This window comes from Saimiri boliviensis, chromosome 8 (genome assembly GCF_048565385.1).
Source record: "Saimiri boliviensis isolate mSaiBol1 chromosome 8, mSaiBol1.pri, whole genome shotgun sequence".
NCBI lineage: Eukaryota > Metazoa > Chordata > Mammalia > Primates > Cebidae > Saimiri > Saimiri boliviensis.
Window position 1 is genome coordinate 32,238,225 of NC_133456.1, and position 20,583 is coordinate 32,258,807.

The 20,583-nt window shown below is 45.0% G+C and overlaps 1 protein-coding gene across 1 annotated transcript in view; it reads right to left on the reverse strand.

Annotated features, from left to right (window-relative positions):
• The window catches only part of ARHGAP31 (Rho GTPase activating protein 31), a 116,452-nt gene extending 99,253 nt beyond the window's left edge, over positions 1-17,199 (reverse strand). Inside the window, exon 1 of the mRNA XM_003935420.4 lies at positions 16,576-17,199. Within this exon, the coding sequence (XP_003935469.3) occupies positions 16,576-16,675 (100 nt within the window). The 5' untranslated portion in view covers positions 16,676-17,199. The remainder of the gene's footprint in view (positions 1-16,575) is intronic.
• Between the last annotated feature and the right edge of the window lie 3,384 nt (positions 17,200-20,583).

The following is a 20,583-nucleotide window of genomic DNA, read 5'->3' on the forward strand; positions in this document are numbered from 1 at the left end:
CAAAGTTGTCTTTTCCCCTTTAAAAAAGCCTACTTCTTCAGTTAATTCCAATTTAGGGCTGGGAAAAAGGAAGTTGAGTAGACGAATTCCCACTGAGATTGAAAAAATAGTTGATGGTGCCTTTTTTTGTTTTTTGCTTTTTGTTTTCTTTTTTTTTGAGACGGAGTTTCACTCTTGTTGCCCAGGCTGGAGTGCAATGGTACAATCTCAGCTCACCGCAACCTCCTCCTTCTGGGTTCAGGCAATTCTCCTGCCTCAGCCTCCTGAGTAGCTGGGATTACAGGCACGTGCCATCATGCCCAGCTAATTACGCCTGTAATCCTGAGGCGGGTGGATCACGAGGTCAAGAGATCGAGACCATCCTGGTCAACATGGTGAAACCCCGTCTCTACTAAAAATACAAAAATTAGATGGTGCCTTTAATCTTTCCAGGCATGTGAGCATTTACAACAGCATTCCCTAACTCAAAGTGCTCTCACTAAAAGGTGGCTGTCTAAGCCAGTGGTCCTATCCCCAAACTTTTTGGCACCAGGGACTGGTTTTGTGGAAGACAACTTTTCCATGGTGGTGGTAGGGCAGGGGGGATGGTTTTGGGATAAAATATTTCCACCTCAGATCATCAGGCATTCGTTAGATTCTTATAAGGAGCCTGCAACTGAAATCCCTTGTGCGCAGTTCACAATATGGTTTGCGCTCCTTTGAGAAATGCCGCTGATCTGACAGGAAGCAGAGCTCAGGCAGTAATGCTCCCTTGCCTGCCGCTCACCTCCTACTGTGCAGCCTGGTTCCTAAAGGACCAGGGACCATACCTGTTTGCAGCCTGAGATTTGGGGGCCCACAGTCTATGCCATATTACCAAGGTAAGAACTCCCTGGAGGGTGAATCACTTGGTTAAGAATGTGCCCTGGATTCTGGATTTCCTTTCTTGCACACCACTGGGTGACCACAGAATGTTCTTGTGTCATCTCTGGCTGCTCTCCTGGAAACTCTTCCAGACCAAGTCCCTAACTGGTTTTCTCTTTTGACCCCTGAAAGACTGAGCCTGGGCTCCCTGTGTGGCCGAAGCATGCAGTTACCCGACATGATCTATTGTTCTCTAGCTGCTTCTCCTGTGAATGCCAGTCAACTTGATGGGGGGATAGTTTAGAAAGGAACCATGTAGTGTAATGGACTGAGAGAGGACTTTGATTGAAGCCTAGCATTGCCAAGTAACAGCTATGTGGTTTTGGGCACATCACCTCACTTCTCTGAGATTCTGTTTTACTTTGTTTTCTTTTTTGAGACCTGAGATTTAAAAAAACAGTTGATAGCGCCTTTAACCTTCCGAGGCATGTGAGCATTTACAACAGCATTACCTAACTCAAAGTGCTCTCGCTAAATGATGGTTGTCTAAGACAGTGGTTCCCAACCTTTTTGGCACCAAGGACTGGTTTCGTGGAAGACAACTTTTCCACTGTGGTGGCGGGGTGGGGGTCGGGGGGGATGGTTTTTCTTTTGGACAGAGTCTCACTCTGTCACCCAGGCTGGAGTGCAGTGGCACTATCACAGCTCACTGCAGCTTTGACCTCCTGGGTTCAAGCAATCCTCCCACCTCAGCCTCTCGAGTAGCTGGGACCACAGCCCTGAACCACCCTGCCTGTCTAATTTTTGTATTTTTTTATGTATTTTTTTTTTTGTAGAGACAGAGTTTTGTCATATTATCCAGGCTCATCTTGAACTCATGAGTTCAAATAACTCTCCTGCCTTAACCTCCCAAAGTGCTGGGAATACTGGTATGAGCCAGTGCACCCAACATCGATTTTCTTCTCTGAAAAATAGAGACATTAATAATTTCTGCCTCCTAGGGCTGTTTTCAGAGACACACAAGTTAACATTTGTACAGGGCCTGGCAAGACGCAAGTTCTCTATTGATGGGAGCTGTGATTCCAGCACTTCTGTGGCTCCCTCAGCAGTCAACAGGGCTGAACACATATTACTGTCAGGCCAGCAGCACTTTACACTTGCAGTCTACAACTAGATACTCGTTTAGTAGAATGACATATTCTTCACAAACCATGACATACAGGGCTTTCTGTTTGTCTACTTTGTTTCAAGGAGTCAGAAATGGAATTTAGGGAGTATTACTAACAGTGTACCAAACTGGATTAAAATAATAATATAATTGGCCGGTCACAACGGCCAAGGTAGGTAGGTAGGTGGAATTCTCGGGTCCAGGAGTTTGAGACCAGCCTCGGCAACATGGTGAAATCTTGTCTTTACAAAAAATACAAAAATTAGCTGGGTATGGGGGTGTGTGCCTGTAATCCCAGCTTCTTGTGGGGATGAGGCAGGAGGATCACTTGAGTCCAGGAAATCAAGACTGCAGTGAGCCAAGACTGTACCACTACACTCCAGCCTGGGTGACAAAGCAAGACCCTGTCTAAAATTTAAAAAAAGAAGTCATATAATGATTTTTAAAATCATATGATGACCACGTTTAGGAACTGGGGAAGATTTCAAAGGTCATTAGGTATGAAGAGTTTGCCCAATTTGCCCAGTACAAGCTTTGGTGTTAAAATGCAGCTCCAGAATAAAGACAATGCTCTGTGTGTGACTCCAGTCCTGAAGAGTGTAGGATGGATCCTTTGATCTGTATGCTCTGCTGCTGTTCCTATACCCTAAGATTGAGGAGGGGTTTTGTTTGTTTGTTTGTTTTTATATACTGCTTACATTTCTGGAGAGTGAGAGCGGTAAGCAGTATAATGCCCCTTAAAGATGTTCATGCCGTAATCCCTGGGACCTGTGAATATGTTACCTTCTATACAAAGGGACTTTACAGATGTGATTAGGTGAAGGACCTTGAGATGGGGATGGTATCCTGTATCATACAAGTAGGCTTCATCTGATCACATGAGTCCTTAAAAGTAGAGAAGCTTTCCCAGCTGTGGGAAGAGAGAGACATGACTTTGGACAAATGGTGGAAGAGATGTGATATGGCTAGCTTTGAAGATGGATGGAGGAAGGTGCCAGGAGCCAAGGAATGTGGGTGGTTTCTGGAAGCTGGAAAAGGCAAGGAAATGGACTCTTCCCTAGAGTCTCCAGAAATACACCTTGCACATTGACTTTAGCAACAGCTGTGTTGGACTTCTAACTTACGAAAACTGTAGGATAATAGATTTGTATTGTTTTAAGCCGTTAAGTTTGTGGTAACAACAACCCAGAGAGGCCAGCATGGTCACGTCTGCAAAGGAAGCAGCTTTTACTTGTGTGTAATAAACATTTTCAGCAATTTCATTTGTCATCTGCAGCATTTTACAATCTTTCACTCTTCTGATCACCTTTCTAAATATAATTCTGTGTACAAGACTCCAGGTTAAAATGCAGCTCCAGGATAAAGACAACACTCCATGTGTGACTCCAGTCCTGAAGAGTGTGGGATGGATCCCTTGCTGCTGCTGTTCCTACAGCGTAAGATTGAGCATTGAAAAAAAAATTTTTTTTGCAGTTAATTCATACTTTGATTCACTCTCAAGCCAGATTTCCCTCATTCTGTCAACTTCCAAAATGCAGTTTTGGGGCAAATAAATAGGAATATGTGAGATGTCACATGGCCCAGGAAAAATCCAGGACTTACATTGTTCCATCAATGATGGAAACAGGCTTGATTGCCATATGTATAACGCTCCTGAAATATGGATGGAAACTAGCAGGCTGGATGGCTGTCACTGTGATTATAGCCTTTTACCATCAACTTTATAAGGAAAGAGGAATTATTTTTAGATTATTTTCCTTTCCTAATTTCTAAAAACATAAAACTTAGAAAGTTTGCCACATTCCCACCCCAGATATATTTATCAACAGATTAGAATCTTAAAACTAAGCCGGGCGTGGTGGCTCAAGCCTGTAATCCCAGCACTTTGGGAGGCTGAGGCGGGTGGATCACGAGGTCGAGAGATCGAGACCATCCTGGTCAACATGGTGAAACCCCGTCTCTACTAAAAATACAAAAAAACTAGCTGGGCGTGGTGGCGCGTGCCTGTAATCCCAGCTACTCAGGAGGCTGAGGCAGGAGAATTGCCTGAACCCAGGAGGCGGAGGTTGCGGTGAGCCGAGATCGCGCCATTGCACTCCAGCCTGGGTAACAAGAGCGAAACTCCGTCTCAAAAAAAAAAAAAAAAAAAAAAAAAAAGAATCTTAAAACTAGTATTTTTTATGCGTAGAACAAAGAGAAATAAATAATTGTGTGTATATAAGAGAATTTCTTAAAGAAGCCCCTAGGGAGAGATGGGAGCCTTGGAACATTTGTTCTCGGCTTTCTCAACTTCCACATCTGTAGCATAACCCAGGAACCATACTTTTAGTAATGAAGTTGAAACAGGGTAAGATTTCCAATCATCAGGGGAACGATAACTGTGGTTAACGTGTACGGAAGGTTTGCTAAATTCCAATCAGTGCGCTAGTTCCTTTAATGCTCATATTGACTCTATATGGTAGGTACCATTATCCTAATCTCCACTTCACAGATGAGGAAACTGAGGCATAGAGAGGTTTGGTAAGCTTGTTCATGGTCACAAACCTAGCTTGTGGTAGAGCTGGAATTTGAACCATGGTAGTCTATCAGCAAATAAACCATATGCTCAACCACCCCGCTATACTGCTTCTCAGAGGAAAAATTAATTGGCTTCACTATACTGTATCTATTAAGGCAGGAAAAAAACCTAAGACTTCATTTTCTTTTTTTTTTTTTTTTTTCCTAAAAATAAGGATTGAAACAAAGGGTGTTTTAAAAAAGCCATTGACTCAAGACACACTATTCCTACAATAATTTTAGAATTCTTTTCTTTCTGATTTAAGAGATAAAAATGTATCTTCACTGTTGAAATGTTGGGCAATATAAAAGTATAATGAAGAAAATAAAAGTCATGTCATTTCACTTAGCTGCCTCTTTCCATGTGCTAAGTCAGTGTTTCTCAAAGTGAGATCAGTAGGCCAAGGATATGAGATCACCTGGAGCTCATCTTTAAAATGCAGATTTCCCACCCCAGACCAAAATCCATGAGGAACTGGACCTCAGAATCCTGACTTGCAGCAGTACTTTACAGCTTGCTGCCCTATAAACTATGGAACCCATTCAGTAGAATCACATGCTCTCCCTGGACCCGGACACTGCACAACCTATGCAAATACCCATTTGAAAATCTTTTTTTTGAGATGGAGTCTCACACTGTCGCCCAGGCTGAAGTGCAATGGCCAGATCTTGGCTCATTCACTGCAACCTCTGCCTCCCAGGTTCAAGCAATTCTCCTGCCTCAGCCTTCCATGTAGCTAGGATTACAGGTGTATGCCACCAAACCTGGCTAATTTTTGTATTTTTTTTTTTTTTTTTTTTTTTAGTAGAAATGGGGTTTCACGATGTTGGCCAGGTTGGTCTCGAATTCCTGACCTTAAGTGATCCACCCACCTTGCCTCCCAAAATGCTGGGATAAAAGGCGTGAGCCACTGTGCCCAGACCCATTGGAAAACTTTTATTAGACGTCCGTTTTGTCTCAAGGAGTCCAAAAGGGGATTTAAAGAGCATCTCTAGTAGTATACTAAATTTGACTAATATTTAATTTTAAAATTAAAAATTAAAAGTAATAACTACATTTTTAGTCTTTCTCATGCCAAGTTTGAGAAATGCTGCCCAAGGATTAACAGGAGAGGTCCAGAATTCCTGGACTCAGAATTCAAAACTCATACTGTACCCAGGGAACTACTCATCCTTTCTATCTGAAACTAAATTGTCTTTAGAGGTACTAAAGAAAGGAGAACTGAGGAAACCATACCCCATTTGGAAGTCAGGTTTAAGAAGCGGGAAAACAGGACCTTTACAGATTACTTGAAGGGGATAGTCTCTTGGGCTTCAGCTATAGGCTCCGTGCCCAGGTCAGCTACAGCTTTAATGCAGCCCCACAGGACCCCCAACCCAAGCATTGTGTTTCTGTCCTCAGCTCTGATCTTGATTCAGAGACCTACATTTGGCTTTGCTTTTCCAGAAGGCAAAATGGCTCTTCTCCATTAGCACAAGCTCATATTCTAGCTACTAGCCAAACAAAGGATTTAACAAATATAGGCCCCCAAAAGCATGTGCACTTTGAAGGCCATGATAAAGCTTAAATAGCTAAAACTTATTAAAAAGAAAGGCAACAATTGTTGCCAAAAGCATGAGTCCTTAAAAGAACAGCAAGACAAAAGCCAGAAAGAGGAACAAAAATATGCATTGTAGGGGAGGGGCCGGCAGGGAGGTGTAGATTTATATGGAAGAATTGACATCATTGTTTCCCAATAATACTCAGCATGCAGGAAACAGATGGAAAAGAAGTGGTGGAAGGGGCTACTTATGGTAACAGGGCATGCTCTCTGTTTAGAATCCTGGTATTTGGAACCTAAGTGTTTTCCTTTGAAAAACTGGGGATGGGAACTAAATTGCCAGAAGTTTTATTAAGCCTAACTAAATCCTACTGAACTTATCACCTTGGCAATGCATGGCAAAATGGAGCTCTGCGTATCAGACCTGTTTTACTGCTAGCATAGCTGTGTCTGGTTAGGTCGAGGGCAGACAAAACCAAGGAAGGAGAATTTAATGTTGGACAGACACAACTGGAGTCTTGCTTCTCCTGCTTCCTGACAGGGTGACATGAAGCAAGCTACTTAACCTCTCTGAGTTGGTCCTCATTTATAAAACATGGACAAAACAAAACTTTCCACACATTTTTAAAAGTTTCATCTTTTTTTTTTTTTTTTTTGAGACAAAGTCTCACTCTATCATCCAGACTGGAGTGCAGTGGCGCGATCTCAGCTCATTGCAACCTCTGCCTCTGGGTTTCAAGCAATTCTTTTGCCTCAGCCTCCCAAGTAGCTGGGATTACAGGCGCCCACCACCATGTCCAGTTAATTTTAACAGAATTCCTCATTCTTCTGTGCTTGGGCAGGGGACAGACAAAGCCATGATAAGCCAAATCAAAGGCCACTCTTGTTATTATCAGCTGGTTTGCCCTCTCCGGAGGGTAGGTTCACTCCCCTGCAGCTGAAGGCAGGCTTCTGTCACCCCAGCCAGTCTCAGCCTCACCATTCTAAGTACCCTCAACTACCTTTCCCAGATTTTAGGGCTCTTCTTCCCCAGGGTGCAGAAAGGTGTGAGCAATTCCAACTGGAACCTAAGTGTTTTACTTTCCTAAGTGTCAGGCCAAACCCTGTGGTTTCCTGCTCCTAGAGACCAACCACCCTATCCTCCCATAGCTCTGTCATACTCAGTCAGATGATATTTGTTTTATAGTTTTATTGATTTTTCCCCTGGTGAAAACCCCCCACTGTCTGATGGTTCTTTCTCTCTCAGCTGCCTCACATGTGCATGTCCCCTGCTTGGTCATCTTCTACAGCCCTCATTCCATTCTTCTTTGTACTTCTTTTAGTTGTTTTCCCTCTGAATACTTTAGGTCAAAAGCAACTTGAGAGCATCACTGTAAACCCAACAGTGTCTGGCACCTTAGAATTCTATTACATACTTGTTGCATTGAATTGAAAGTCCCACTCCAGATAGATTCTTATTAAAAACATAAAAAGAGGCCAAGTGCAGTGGCTCATGCCTGCAATCCCAGCACTTTGGGAGGCTGAGGCAGGCAAATCACAAGGTCAGGAGTTTGAGACCAGCCTGGTTAACATAGTGAAACCCCGTCTCTACTAAAAATACAAAAAATTAGCTGGCCACAGTGGCAGGCACCTGCAATCCCAGCTACTTGGGAGGCTGAGGCAGGAGAACTGCTTGAACCCGCGAGGTGGAGGTTGCAGTGAGCCGAGATGGCGCCATTGCACTCCAGTGTGAACTACAGTGTGAGACTCCATCTCAAAAAACAAAATACAAACACGTGAAAAGAGCTGGGGAAAGAAATATGCTTAATCACCCAAATTAGCTCAACTGCCTTCACATAGCTATAGATTTATTTACGGTTTGTCAGAATCCTAGCTTCTATGTCAAGCTGTTTTCTAGTGTTCGTAACAGTGAGAGCTGGTATATGTTTGCTTTTGGGGGAGGAAACACCCCCTTCCAGTGGTGGTAGGAAGGGGGCCTGCAAGGCATTCTGGGCCAGCATCAGGCCATGGGCGTGGTACCAGGGCCTGGTATGCATCAACCAAGCTTAAACAAGAACAAAGAGTGCCTGAGACTCGATCCCACAAACTCAGTTGGTTCTGGGGCCTCGCCAAGAATGTGGTTCATACCAAGGAATGACTGGTGAGGCACTAGGAAAGGCAGTGTTTCTGGGGAGTTCTGTGCAAAGCCTGAGTCAGTTTCTATTTGGCAGTAGCTGTGAACCCCTGAGGACCATTAAGCAATTAGATTCCTGATAATCCAGCACATCAGTGGTGTCCCTTGTCCTGAGCTTCACAGAAGGGCATGAATACTGGTTTTCTGAAGGAGGAACTAGGGTCAATGAGTCAACTGCTGCGAGTCCCACATGGGGCTCACCCTGAGAGGGCCACAGTGAGCTCTGATATCTGCCTTCAGGGGAACTCACAATCGATTTGCATACACAAAGTGTTAGAGAACAAGACAACAGGTAAAATGCATAATAAATTGGGTACCCTGACCCTAAAGCAGTCAGTATTCCAAGAAGTGAAGAAGATGTGGCTGCAGTGGGCAAGGGACCTGGGAGGAAAAGATGGGGTATGGTTGGGCTTCAAAGCTGGTAGGTTTAGATATTTGTGTGTGAAATGCACCTTGCAGAGGGTAAAGTGCTTTCAAATGGCCATTGTTATTATGACTCATCATGGTTTAGGCTGGGGGAAAAACAAAGGGAAAAAAATCATCTTTCATAGGTTGGGGCAAAACTGTTAATGCCAAATTATGAAATATGCTATCCTAGGAGATGTGATTCATGCCTGAGACCATGGTCTCAGGAGTCAAACAGATCTTTATTTCAGTTCTGCCTTTCCCATCTCTATCATCTCGGCATCACTTGGTTAAATCACTCAGTTTTCTCTTTTGTAAAATAGGGATTAAAATGCCTAATTCTTAAAGATATTGAAATATTACTTTGCATGTGTAAAGTGACTGGCAGAGTAAGCAATCAACACAGATAAGTAGCTCTTACTACCAATGAAAATAACAAGGAGGCCTGATTTGGGACTCAGCCTTCATGTCTAAGTCCTTTCTCTTCCTCTAAGAGACCTCCTCTTCCTCCTCTTCCCTTCAGCCATCCAGCAGGCTGATGTTTCCATCTTTCTCTATCAAAATCTGCTCTTAGAAAAACAATCTAGTACCAACACTTATTCTCCTCTGAATTACAGTCAGCCTGTTTGTTTTCAGGGGTTTTAAATTTGAAGACTTAGTTGAAATTGTGTACTGAGGCAAAGACTAGAGGGACAAGGAGTGCTATCCAGACTCCTGAAGTTCTAGCAGGCTGTGGCACTCACTCAATCAGTACTTGAAGCCAGCCCCTTGCGGGAGAAATATCAAGATCAGTTCAACTCAAGAGTGGCATTTGTGTTGGGGCATAGGGGAAAACAGATCAGGAAATTGGGTGGGACATGTACCCACAGGCAAAAAAGAAAAAATAACTTGAAACTTGGGGATAGGTGGGAAAATGTCACATTGGCTTAAATCCACAGCAAGCACTGAATGTGAAAAATGCTAATTCCATGTTCCCGGGCCTCAAGACTGGTCTGAAGGAACCTCTAGAAGGAAGTGGAGTCCTGAGACCCAGAGGCCAGGGTGGGAAAGGCGGCTTGGCGTGAGTGTGTTCTGTTCTGGAGGAAATGAGCAATGGGTAGCCCCAACTAGAAGAGTCTATCACTACTTTGTTCCAGAATCGTTAGCTAGACTTAGCTAATGGCAAGGGAGGTGGCAGGGCAGTGACTGTTCTTATGCCCAGAGTCCTGGAAGTTAGAGCCCCATCCCCTTTCCCCACGCACTGCTGCAGAGCCTCACTCACAGCCACAAAAGCCCAGGAAATTCTCTGCAGTAAGGTGATTCCTGGTAACAAACAGTCCCCAGCAAGTGCTTCAGAACTGTTTTGATCAACTTCTGGAATTTGGAGTGTGTTTCCCCTCACACCTGCTCCCACCCTACAGAAAAGGTTTCCAGGCTAGCCCACAGATGCCCAATGGGTTAAGGTGGGGAGAAGGATAAAACCAATGCATCAAAAACTACAGCTCTAATGGCACTGGAGAGTTTGTCCACTGCTCACAGCATCAGCTATGGGAAAATGTGTTCCTAGTTTCAACATGTTTCCCTCTGTCCCAGCACCAAGAGCAGGCCTTCAGCTCTCCCTCACCCCACGGATGGTTCTTAGCTCCAGGATAGGGCTGGGGCAACAAGGGAGTGGGCTTTCTTAGCAGCCCCAATGCCTGGGCCTCCTGAGGCTGGAAGGCATCTGGGTGGCAGCCAGTGGGGGTGGACAGGGGAGGAGGAAGGGTGAGGCTGTCCCTGTGGCCCAGGGGCTCTTGGCAGAGGTCTAAAGAGTGGGCAGAGGGAGGCATGTGGAAGTGGCTGTTTCTGTTCTGTGTGTGGGTTGTCATCTCCAGACTACACAGAGTAAGTTACAGCTCAGCCTCAAGTTAGCCAGTCAGTTTGCTCCACGTTTAAAACCGAATTCTCCTTTTTCTGTTCTTCCTGTTTCACTCTGGGAGCCCAAATGTGGGGATGTCCCTCTATACTCAAGCCCACAAAGTTTCTGTTCTCACTCTACAAGCTCCTCATCCAGGACCTGACTTCTGCTTCAGTTCTGCTGGACTCAGCAGTGGCTGGGCCTTTCTTTCTTTTTTTGTCACCCAGGTTGGAGTACAATGGTGCGATCTTGGATCATTGCAACCTCCACGTCCTGGGTTCAAGCGATTTCTCCTGCCTCAGCCTTCCAACTAGCTGGGATTACAGGTGCCCTACACCACATTTGGCTAGTTTTTTTGTATTTTTAGTAGAGACAGGGTTTCTTCATGTTGGTCAGGCTGTCTCAATCTCCTGACCTCAAGTGATCCACCCACCTCAGCCTCCCAAAGTGCTGGGATTACAGGCAGGAGCCACTGCACCCGGCTGTGGCTGTCTTTCTCGGGTCTCTTGAGGGCCCTTTAGTTTTAGACTGACCTGAGTGTATACGGATGATCTACCCCACAGTAACTCTGAGAAATCTCTGCATAAATTGGCTTCTCCACTCAGTAGGGCAAGCAACCTGCTTCCTGTTTATTTCAGTGATGGATTAGCCCCATCTAATCATATCATTTACTCATTTAATTGGAGCCGTATCCACACAGTCCCGGATGGCAGGGGGAGATGCTAGGGTAAACTCGGCGTGCCATGATAATAGCTACACTTATGGTGTACCATGTGCTTGCCCTCTGCTAAGTGCTTCACCCATATTAACTCATTTATTTTCATATCAATCCTATTTTCGTCATTTCATGAGTGGGGACACTGAGATCCAGGGAGGGTAAGTAACTGGCTCTAGGGTCACTCAGCCGTGAACAAGCAAAGTTGGAATTCTATCCCAAGCAGTAAGGTTCCAAAACTCTGAATGGGGTTATTCCCCAGTAGGGAGGATCGGAGAAGGTTTCCAGAATCTTCCAAAGCTGAGACCTGAAGGATGAAGAATTAGTCAGGGAAGGTGTGATCATGATGTTCCAGGCAAGCTGCTGAGAAGGAAGTAGCTAAGCCAAAGAGAAAACCCCTGCCTTTGTTCTCCATTCAAGGTTAAATCTTATTTTAAACAGAAAATATTTACCCTCTTTGCTAAGACTTTGCTGCTGTTGATGTTTGAGTACCTTGTCTATTTAATTGGAGATCAAAGCTTTCGAATTTTCTTCTTCAGCTTTTCCTTCAGCTATGACAGCTAACTTCAAAGCTTAATTAATCTGAAAGTTTGTTCATATCCCTTAGACTGTAACTTTCTTGAGCCTGCAGCCCACTTTTTTTTCCCCACAGTACCTACCACAGTGCCTTCATAAATATTTGTTAAATAGATAAACAAAATGAGAGAATTATTTAGCCTCAGAAATGTAGAAGAGCCACATCTAAAAGTTCCCATTGCCTTATCCTTGTTATTTGAAATACCTGGGCTTACTCTCATCATGCTTAAAATCATATTTGTAATGAGCATTTATTTGTTATGAACTCTCACTTGGTCATGCCTCAAATCAAACATATACATTATGTATGAAAGATATGTCATATGTATGTTAATATATTTTTTCCAGTGTCGTAAGAACTAGGAAAAAGTTTTTAGGAATAAAAAGGCTGACAGTTCTTATCAAACATTCAGAAGGTACATTCTGAATGGCTAAGGCTGCCTATCCAGGTGAAAACAGTCTGTAATCCGAGCACGGATTACAATGCTGCCTACGTATCCACATCTTCTAGGAGAGACTCTGATTTCATTGTTCTGAGAGGGGCCTGAGCATCAGCATTTTTTTCTTAAAGCTCTCAGGTAATTCTAATGTGTTGCCATTATCGAAAGCCACGGGGCCAGAGCAAGCAATACCACCTTTTAATTTTTTAAGTGCAGCTTCCATTTTATTTTTCTCCAGAGGACAGTTTTTCTTCAGCCCTTAGGGACTCGGCTCCTTACATGGGCTTTGGTGGAGGCTGTCGGGCAGCACCTGCACATGTAAATCGAGATGGGGGTGTTTGGTCCTTACGGACTTCATGAGATGGTTTCCTGACTACCTTGCTGTAAATGGCATAACTCACACAGTAATGTAGCTTCACATAATACAGCTTGGGAAGTACATAGGCGGTGAAGATGCTTGCTTCAAAATGTCCCTGACAACGGTGGCCTCTACTACGTTTTGAATGAGAAACTTCTTAAAGGGCAAGAATTGGACCCAGTTTGTGCAGTGAAGAAGCTGCATGTGGCCCAGCCCTTTTTGGCACAACTCTTGCTCCTTCTTGTTTTCATCTTGGAAGCTCGATATCACTTTTTACCAGGAAGTGGGTAAAATGAACAAAGATTGCTCAGAGGAGCAAGAAAATCCTCAGCCATTAAAATCAAGACAACCCAGAGAAAGAAGATGAGTTTCCCTGCAACACTCTCTTGTCTATTAGCTCCTGGCCCCAACCATCTTCAAGCTCTACTAGAAGACCCAGAACACTTGGCGTATAAAGTAGAGGTACGAAACAACCATGGGCACACTATCACTTTGCAGAGCTTCACCCACAACCTTCCAACCACAGGGAGGAACATGATGTGGTTTCCCTTAAACAGCTGCAAGCAAGGGCCTTCTTATTCAGTGGTCAAGAAAAGAAAAAAGCTATACTATTTTCAGCAGCAGCAGCAGTAAAGAAGGGATGATCTCCCTCTATTCCAGACAGGAAGAGAAAGTTAGCTGGTTCCCAGGGGAGAGCTGGGGGTTGGGGGCAGCAGCCACTGTGTTGGAAGGGAAGTGAAAGAGGCTCTGGCCAAGTCTGCCAGGAGCCACTTCATGCCATTTTTGAGTGTTCTTACCAGGCTGAGCTTGTATATTCCTAGTGCTCTCTTCTTACCAGGCTAGAGAAAAGTGGTCAAAGAAGGGGGAAAATTGGACCTGCATATCAGGCCCCACTGTGTAACTAGCAAGGGGTGATCAGAGCAGGCTCTGAAATTGAAATTGGTGTCTATGAAGATACCTGCAAAAACTGTATACATGGGTGTGTGTGTGTGTGTGTGTGTGTAATTCTAAGGAAGCGGTTTCTGTTTTTCATCAGCTTCCCAAAGATTAAAGTTGACAACTGGCCCTGAGCAATGTCTGCCCTAAGCTGAACACCTATTTGTAAACCACACACCCGGTCTTATCGGATTTGTCCAACTCAAAGTAGTAGGGCTGAGCCTCAGCAAATTACAGAAGTATATGACATCATTCTCTGTCTTCAGCCCTTGTCTGCCCAGAGTTCCCACTCAGGCATGTAGCTTCCCTATGTTTAGATGGCCTGAGCATAGCTCATCATCACCCACTTTCTCCTCCACTCCAGCTCAGGGCTTTCCTTCCCTGTCCAAGGACAGGGGCTCTCTGCATCCCTTCTCTGGTCTTCCCTTCTCCCAGATTTGAATCTATTTTTCCTGTCTCAATGCAGGCCCACTGCACCACCTTTGACCTTTGAAGTTCAGTAACCATGATGTCAGTCCAAGGAGACTTTCTCCAGCCCCCTGGCTCCCAGTTACCACACTGACTTGTCACCCTCAGCAATCTGGGCTGATCTTCCAAGGTGGTGGGCAATGGGTCAGTGCCCAGCTCAGCTTTTCCTCCCAGAAGCAGAGTCCAGGCCTTGTCTATGAACCAATACATGTTTCACAAAGTCCACAAAGAAGCAACATTACTTTAGAGAAAACTATTAGCACTGACTTTGTTCATTGATGCTACACTATAGCAAACACAGGAAAAAAAAAACTATCCAACTAGTTTTAGCTGTGGGAAAAAATAAATTCTAATTACTCTTATTTACATAAGCAGCTTACTATGCATGTGTAATTTCCGTGTAGCACAATAACGGTATGTGGATCAGTAAGTGGGTCAGTTGCCTTTCCTTTCAAAGCTGAACTCTCATCTCAAACTTGAAAGTTTGCCGATCCTGTAGCAGGGCTGTCTGCTTTCAATTTGGGGGGAAAATATCATTAGAAGAGAATGTTGGCTTAGACATAGAAGCCAGTGAGGGCAGAGGAACCTAACAGGCCAGGGAGGGCCCTCTGATCCCTCATGATCAGCTGTAGGACCTTAGGCAGGCCAATTTACCCCTCTGGGCTTCCTTTCCTCCTCCCCAGGGTGGGGAGCACTGGGTACTGATTCGCCATTCTTTTAAGCAGTAGTCTCTTTTCTTTTTCTTTCTTTTCTTTTCTTTTTTTTGGTCGAAATGAAACATATTCAGAAGCCCAAAATACAAAGCAGGTGAAAGAACAGCTGCCTAAGGCTGCCTTTGAGGCATTTTCACAGAACCCTGGGGTTCTGGCTCATTCTATGATCTACTAGTTTGTAAGAATGAACAAGGCTGGCAAGCGCCCCTATGCAACTCTCATAGCTTTGAGGGAGGGGCCAGAATAACACCCACATGGTGAAAGGTGGCATCCCAGGAGCATTCCTAGTTTACCTGGAGGTTAACTTGAAGGCCCCTACAACAACAGGTGAAGGAAAACATTTCATTGTAAACTTCTGACAATGGTGATTAAGAGGCATACTTAGAGTTCCCTCACATCCAAAAAAACTCAAACCAAGTGATTTTTATCTCAAATCGACCTCTCCAGATGGTTGCTGAGGATTCAATGAATCATTCAGTTATTTATCAATTTCAAAAGAGTCAGTTTTGAAATGCTTCTCCAAGCTCTAAAATACTAAGCCATTTGTCCTAATGACACAGCAGACTGAACTCTAGAATACCACAGGAATATCACACCACTGCAAATTACTAGGTGGTGCTGAGTCTCCCAAAACAACAACAACAACAACAACAACAACAACAACAAAACGGAAGTGAAATAAAAGCATTGCACTGTTTTTGAAATGCATATTTGATATGGACTAATCAAATAGTTTTTGAGATTACTTTCCTGGGGGCAGAATAATTCCACACAGTTACACAGCCCTTGTTTTCCCCTTTGTTATATCTATCTATGTATAAACACATGGCCCATATAGCAGGCTACTTTCCCTCTCACTGAAGCTTCTAAAGACAAGGCCTTTTTGTCATGGGTAAATGCAAAACCAGTCAACCTTACAAAAGGAGTCATTTAATGCTCAATTTTCCAACTTTCCTATGATTAAACACTTCCAAGCTCAAACGCCGTTACTGAAATCTAGATAGAGTTTTCTTTCCCCTTTCCCCAACAAATGTTTAAATTGTCTCCAATGAATTCCCCCCCCAACATTTTTCCCCCAATCTGACCTTGAAAACAGAGAAGTTTTCCTTTTCTCCACTTACCCTAAACTATTTAAAAATCAATGCCCTCTGACCTTTTTACAACACTCTTCTTGTCTAACACACCAAATGTTAATCTGCTAGCCAAAAGGAGGGAAAAGGTCTTGTGGGGGGGTTGTGGAATGGGGGTGGAGGTACTATATATTTGGCATCAGCTCAGAAATTCAGAAATGTTTGTGCAACCACTCCTTCAGCCAGGATCCTCCCCCACCCCCCACCCCCAACTGCCTTCTAACACAATAATAAAAAAAGATGTGAGCAGACGAAATTGGAGAGCCCAGGAGGGACAGCAAAGGCGGTCAGGATTCTGTACCCAGGGAAGCCCACTGATCACCATCTCACATGTCCACCCCTCCTCCCTCCCTTCCAACACACAGAGTTTAGGATCCGGACCTCTGCAGCTTCCACCCCCATCCCCAGAGGTGGCCTGGTAAACTTGAGGCAGTACCACCCATTAACGGCTTATGTGAAACAACGGAAGGATTGACACAGCTGCCTCTGCGCGTCGGGACGGCAGCCCTGTGCACCTTAGGAATAGTTCACGTTCTTAAAAAAAAAAAAAAAAAAGTGCAATGAGCGCACAGGCCTGGAATACATTAACTTGTGAACCGATTCTAGCACAACCCAAGACAGTCCATCTCTCCCTCAAACACAAAGAAGGGGGGAAAGGGCCAAGCAAGACACATTACCATCCTGTCCCGAGCTTTCCAGATACTCCGTCAGGTCACAGCCAAACGCGCTGGCGGCTCCCTTTCGTTTCAGCTTCTGCTTGGCACCCTTGTTCTTCATGAGTTAGTCCCAAAGAGGCTGCCCCTCCGTCTCCGCCGCCCCTCTGCTTGGCACCGCTGTGAGACTGGCTCCCGGGCTAGATCACCGGCTGCCCCGCGGCTCTGGGGGGCCGCATCGGAGGACAGGACGGAAGGAGCCGGGCGGGGGGCCCTGCGCACGGACCCCGCGAGGCGCGGGCCGGCAGAGCCTGAGATCCACCCCGCGCCGCTCCGGGGCCGCCGTGCCGAGGCCGTGCAGACTGGCAGCCGCGGGCCGGCTAGCCTGGGAGTGTCACTTCCTCACTGGGAGTCCCAGGGACTTTCACAGGCTCCTGCAGTGTCTCCGGGCGTTTCTCCCGCGCCTCGGAGGGAGGGCGCGCTCTCTCCCCGCCTTCCGGAGTGCCCCGGAGAGGACGCGGGGCGAGAAGCCGACCGGGGTGTGCGGCGGGTCCTGCGCCCTGGGCCTGGGGTCTCGCCTTCAGACGGCTTTGGCAGAGCGCAGAACAAGCATCCTGTCCCTCCTGCCCGCCCTCACGCCTTCCTTTTTTTCCTGTCTTACAAATCCTAGGATCATCCAGCTCAGGAAACGCTGGAAGGAAGTTAGCTAGGGAGGGGGGCGGAGGGTGGAAATTTTTGGCAGCTCCGCGCCTGCGAGTGTATGGAGCCGGAGGAAGTAGGTGGGTGGGTTGAGGAGCACGGGGTGGGGGGCAGAACGCGTTCTCCCGAGAGCCGTGCGGCGGCTCCGGAGATAACTGCGCAGCGCGGGAGGAAATCGCGCGCTCCTCGCGGGACCCGCAGCCGCCGACGCCGCTTCCTGCCCCGCCAAGCCGGCCCTTTGAAGCGGCGGGAGGAGGCGCGCGGGCGTTCTGCGGGGACCGCGCTGGATGGGACTTTCGGGACGCGCTGCCCCGGTTGTCATCGTATCTTTGACACTTGCTATTTCGGTGCCCGCCCGTCGACGGGACGGCGACAGAGAAACCTGACAGGCAGTGTGGCTGGATTCACGCCGGCCACGCCCATCCCTCCCTGCGCCGCCGCGTGGGTGCACCCCCACCCCGGCTCACTCCCCTCCCACACTGAGGTAAAGATACCCCTGGGCAAAGGGAGGCTGCAGCTTTGTAACCACTGCCCAGGAAGTCAGATTTCTGGTGCTAGATGGACGTGATGGGGGGAGGGTGGGCGACAAACCAGGATTTAAGGTGCCTCTGACACCTTAAATGTGAAGAAACCAGTCTCCCAGGCTGTTTCATAATTTGTTTCAAGTTGTTTCAGGAGGGCATGTTTTTCCTTCTCCAGGTAGATTAAATTCCTTGACTTTTGTGTACTCAGCACACAGTAAGCACTCAAATTCTTGTGATTTAACCATTTGAGGATTAGATGAAACTTCCTGTATAAATTCAAATCCATATACAGGCTTGAAGGGTAGGGGCATTCAGGGCTCAGATTGCTGGCAAAGCTGCATCTGTAGCATTTTAGGTACTGAATCCCTTTGCAGTCACTAGCTCACTGTATGTCACCTTAACAGTTTATGAACTTTGATCCTTGACATTTTCTCTATGTCAGTGGTCAGAACTTGATAGCCAGCCTGCCAGATCGGGCCCATAGATGTGCTTGGCTGGCAGACACCAGGCTTTAAAATGTTTTAAAATTTGTAGCCAGCATTAAAAAGATAAGAGATTTCACATAAGATCTGAATTTCTGGCTTCTGTTGAAGAAATGGGAGATCTGCTTACACCTCAAGTGCATTCCCATATGGCAAGGACAGCTGATGCCGAGTTGGGGCAGGTCCCTTGGAGGCACCTCTAAGGAGGATGAGTCTTGCAGTTTTTTACGGCCCCCATGGCCTGTCTTCCCCCTTTTGCACCTGCCTGGCCTCTGCAGCCACTTGAGTTTTTGGCCCAACCTCTACGAATTGTGTTTCCTTTTTTTTTTTTTTCCTTCATTTTCCATCTCTCAGTGACACTGAGAAGCATTTGCCCCAGTCATCTTGGTGAGACATCTTCAAGTTAACCACTGACTCATTCTTCTCCTTCCACCCCAGCCTCCAAGCTAGTCCCGCCCAGAGGGAGTTCTTCAACATGCCTCTCAGCTTGGTTTATTCCTTTCTAGGCCCACTCAGTGACAACCATCTACTCCTCAATTATTAAAGTAACTCCCAGTGGGATTTGTTGAGTCCAGTCTCCTCCACTTCCTCTATCCGAAGGATTGCTATAGTTATATGCTTGCCTGCCTTGCTGAAAACCTTTCAATAGCTCCCTGAGTCCTACTTCCAGGGCAGCAATTTCCAAGCATTTTGTAAACTGCTTGGAGACTATCTGGTGGAGAATTTACTATAATGACTTGTTCCTTTATTTATAGAGAAGCAGCTCCATATGTGACTATAATGATCACTATTAACATTTCTTTAGCAGTTTACTTCAGCAAGGACTTTTGCATTTATTATTTCATCGGACTTATGGTGTATTTCATCATGTCAGCAAAAGAGGGAGACTGAAGGAGCCCCTTTTCTGGGTGCAAATAATGGAGAAATTGCCAAGCCCTGTGAATTACCTTTTTAAATATTTAAAAACTTTATTTTAATGTTTCATTTTCAAGTAATTCAAGCTTATAAAAAATTTACAAAAAAATAGTCAAGGACTTCCCATATACTCTTCGCCCAACTTCCCCAAATATTAATATCTTATATAATGTGAGTATAATTATCAAAATTAGAAATTTTATATTGATACAATGTTAATCAGTAGACTTTATTCAAATCTGAATTAATTTTTAAATTACATGCAACTTTATTAAATAAGGTCTTTCTCATAATGAAGGCTATCAGTTAAGTATGCAAACAATAATTTACAAGTAATTCTCAAAACACTTCGCAGTATAACTTTAGCTATGTATGGAATCCCCATAATCACCATCAAACCCAGCAGATGTAGTCTGTTGAAAAACAAGCTGTCTAGGTGAACCAGTGAGGCCAGTTAATGACCTTAACATAGCCCTGAGATTCTTCTATGCTTTACTTAGAATTTCCCCAAATGCCTCTGGCTTCATAGGATTTTCAACCTGGAATGGCCTGATGGACCTTTTGATCCTGCTTCTTCTTAAGTTAGGTTCAAGTTTGCAAGCGTTCAAGGTGGAGGTAATACTGAATACCTAGCAAGGTATTCATTATTCCTGTGCTGATTAAACAAACCTTATTTGAAATGTACACGTGATGTACATTTCAAGGTTGTCTTGATGATAATTATCTACACCAAATGGTGGGATGAATTCAGGATTTATCAAGCAAGATAATGAAGTCACATAGTGACAACCTGAAGCTGGAAATCTGTCCCCCTCTCCATTTGTTTCCTGCCCCCTCTTAATGTTGAGTATGTCCTGTGATAGATGCCAAAGTTGAATCTAGTGCTTGTTTTAGGTGTTTTTTCCCCCCAATTTTTCTTTCTTCCTATACATATGTCTTCCTCTTCCCATTTCTTTCTCTTTCTCCTTGCTTATTCTAAGCTGACTCTTTTCTGGATCTGTTGAAGAAAATCTGATTTGGTTTCCAAATCTGATTTCTATTTGGCTATTACCTAAGAAGCAAGTTTGTATGGAGATAGTGTTGGAATGTTCATGAAAAGACAAACTGAGAAGCTATTAGGTAATAACATAAATTATGCCTTTAGCAGAATGTCATGGTGCAATTTACTAGAAAAGCTCTTTGCTCACATGGAGATACCTCAGAATTCTGTTGCTGCTTATGACCCCTCTTATCTGCACTTGTTGAGGACTGGTGCCTATCAACATGTGCTGTCTGTTTCCTTCATCACCAAGGATGGCATCAACCTTCTCTCCTGTAAATAAATACTGTGGAAAAGCAAGATAACTGACTAGAGATGCCTGGCATTCATCCCCCTGACAAGAAAGGATCAAGGCAACACATAAACAGCTAGG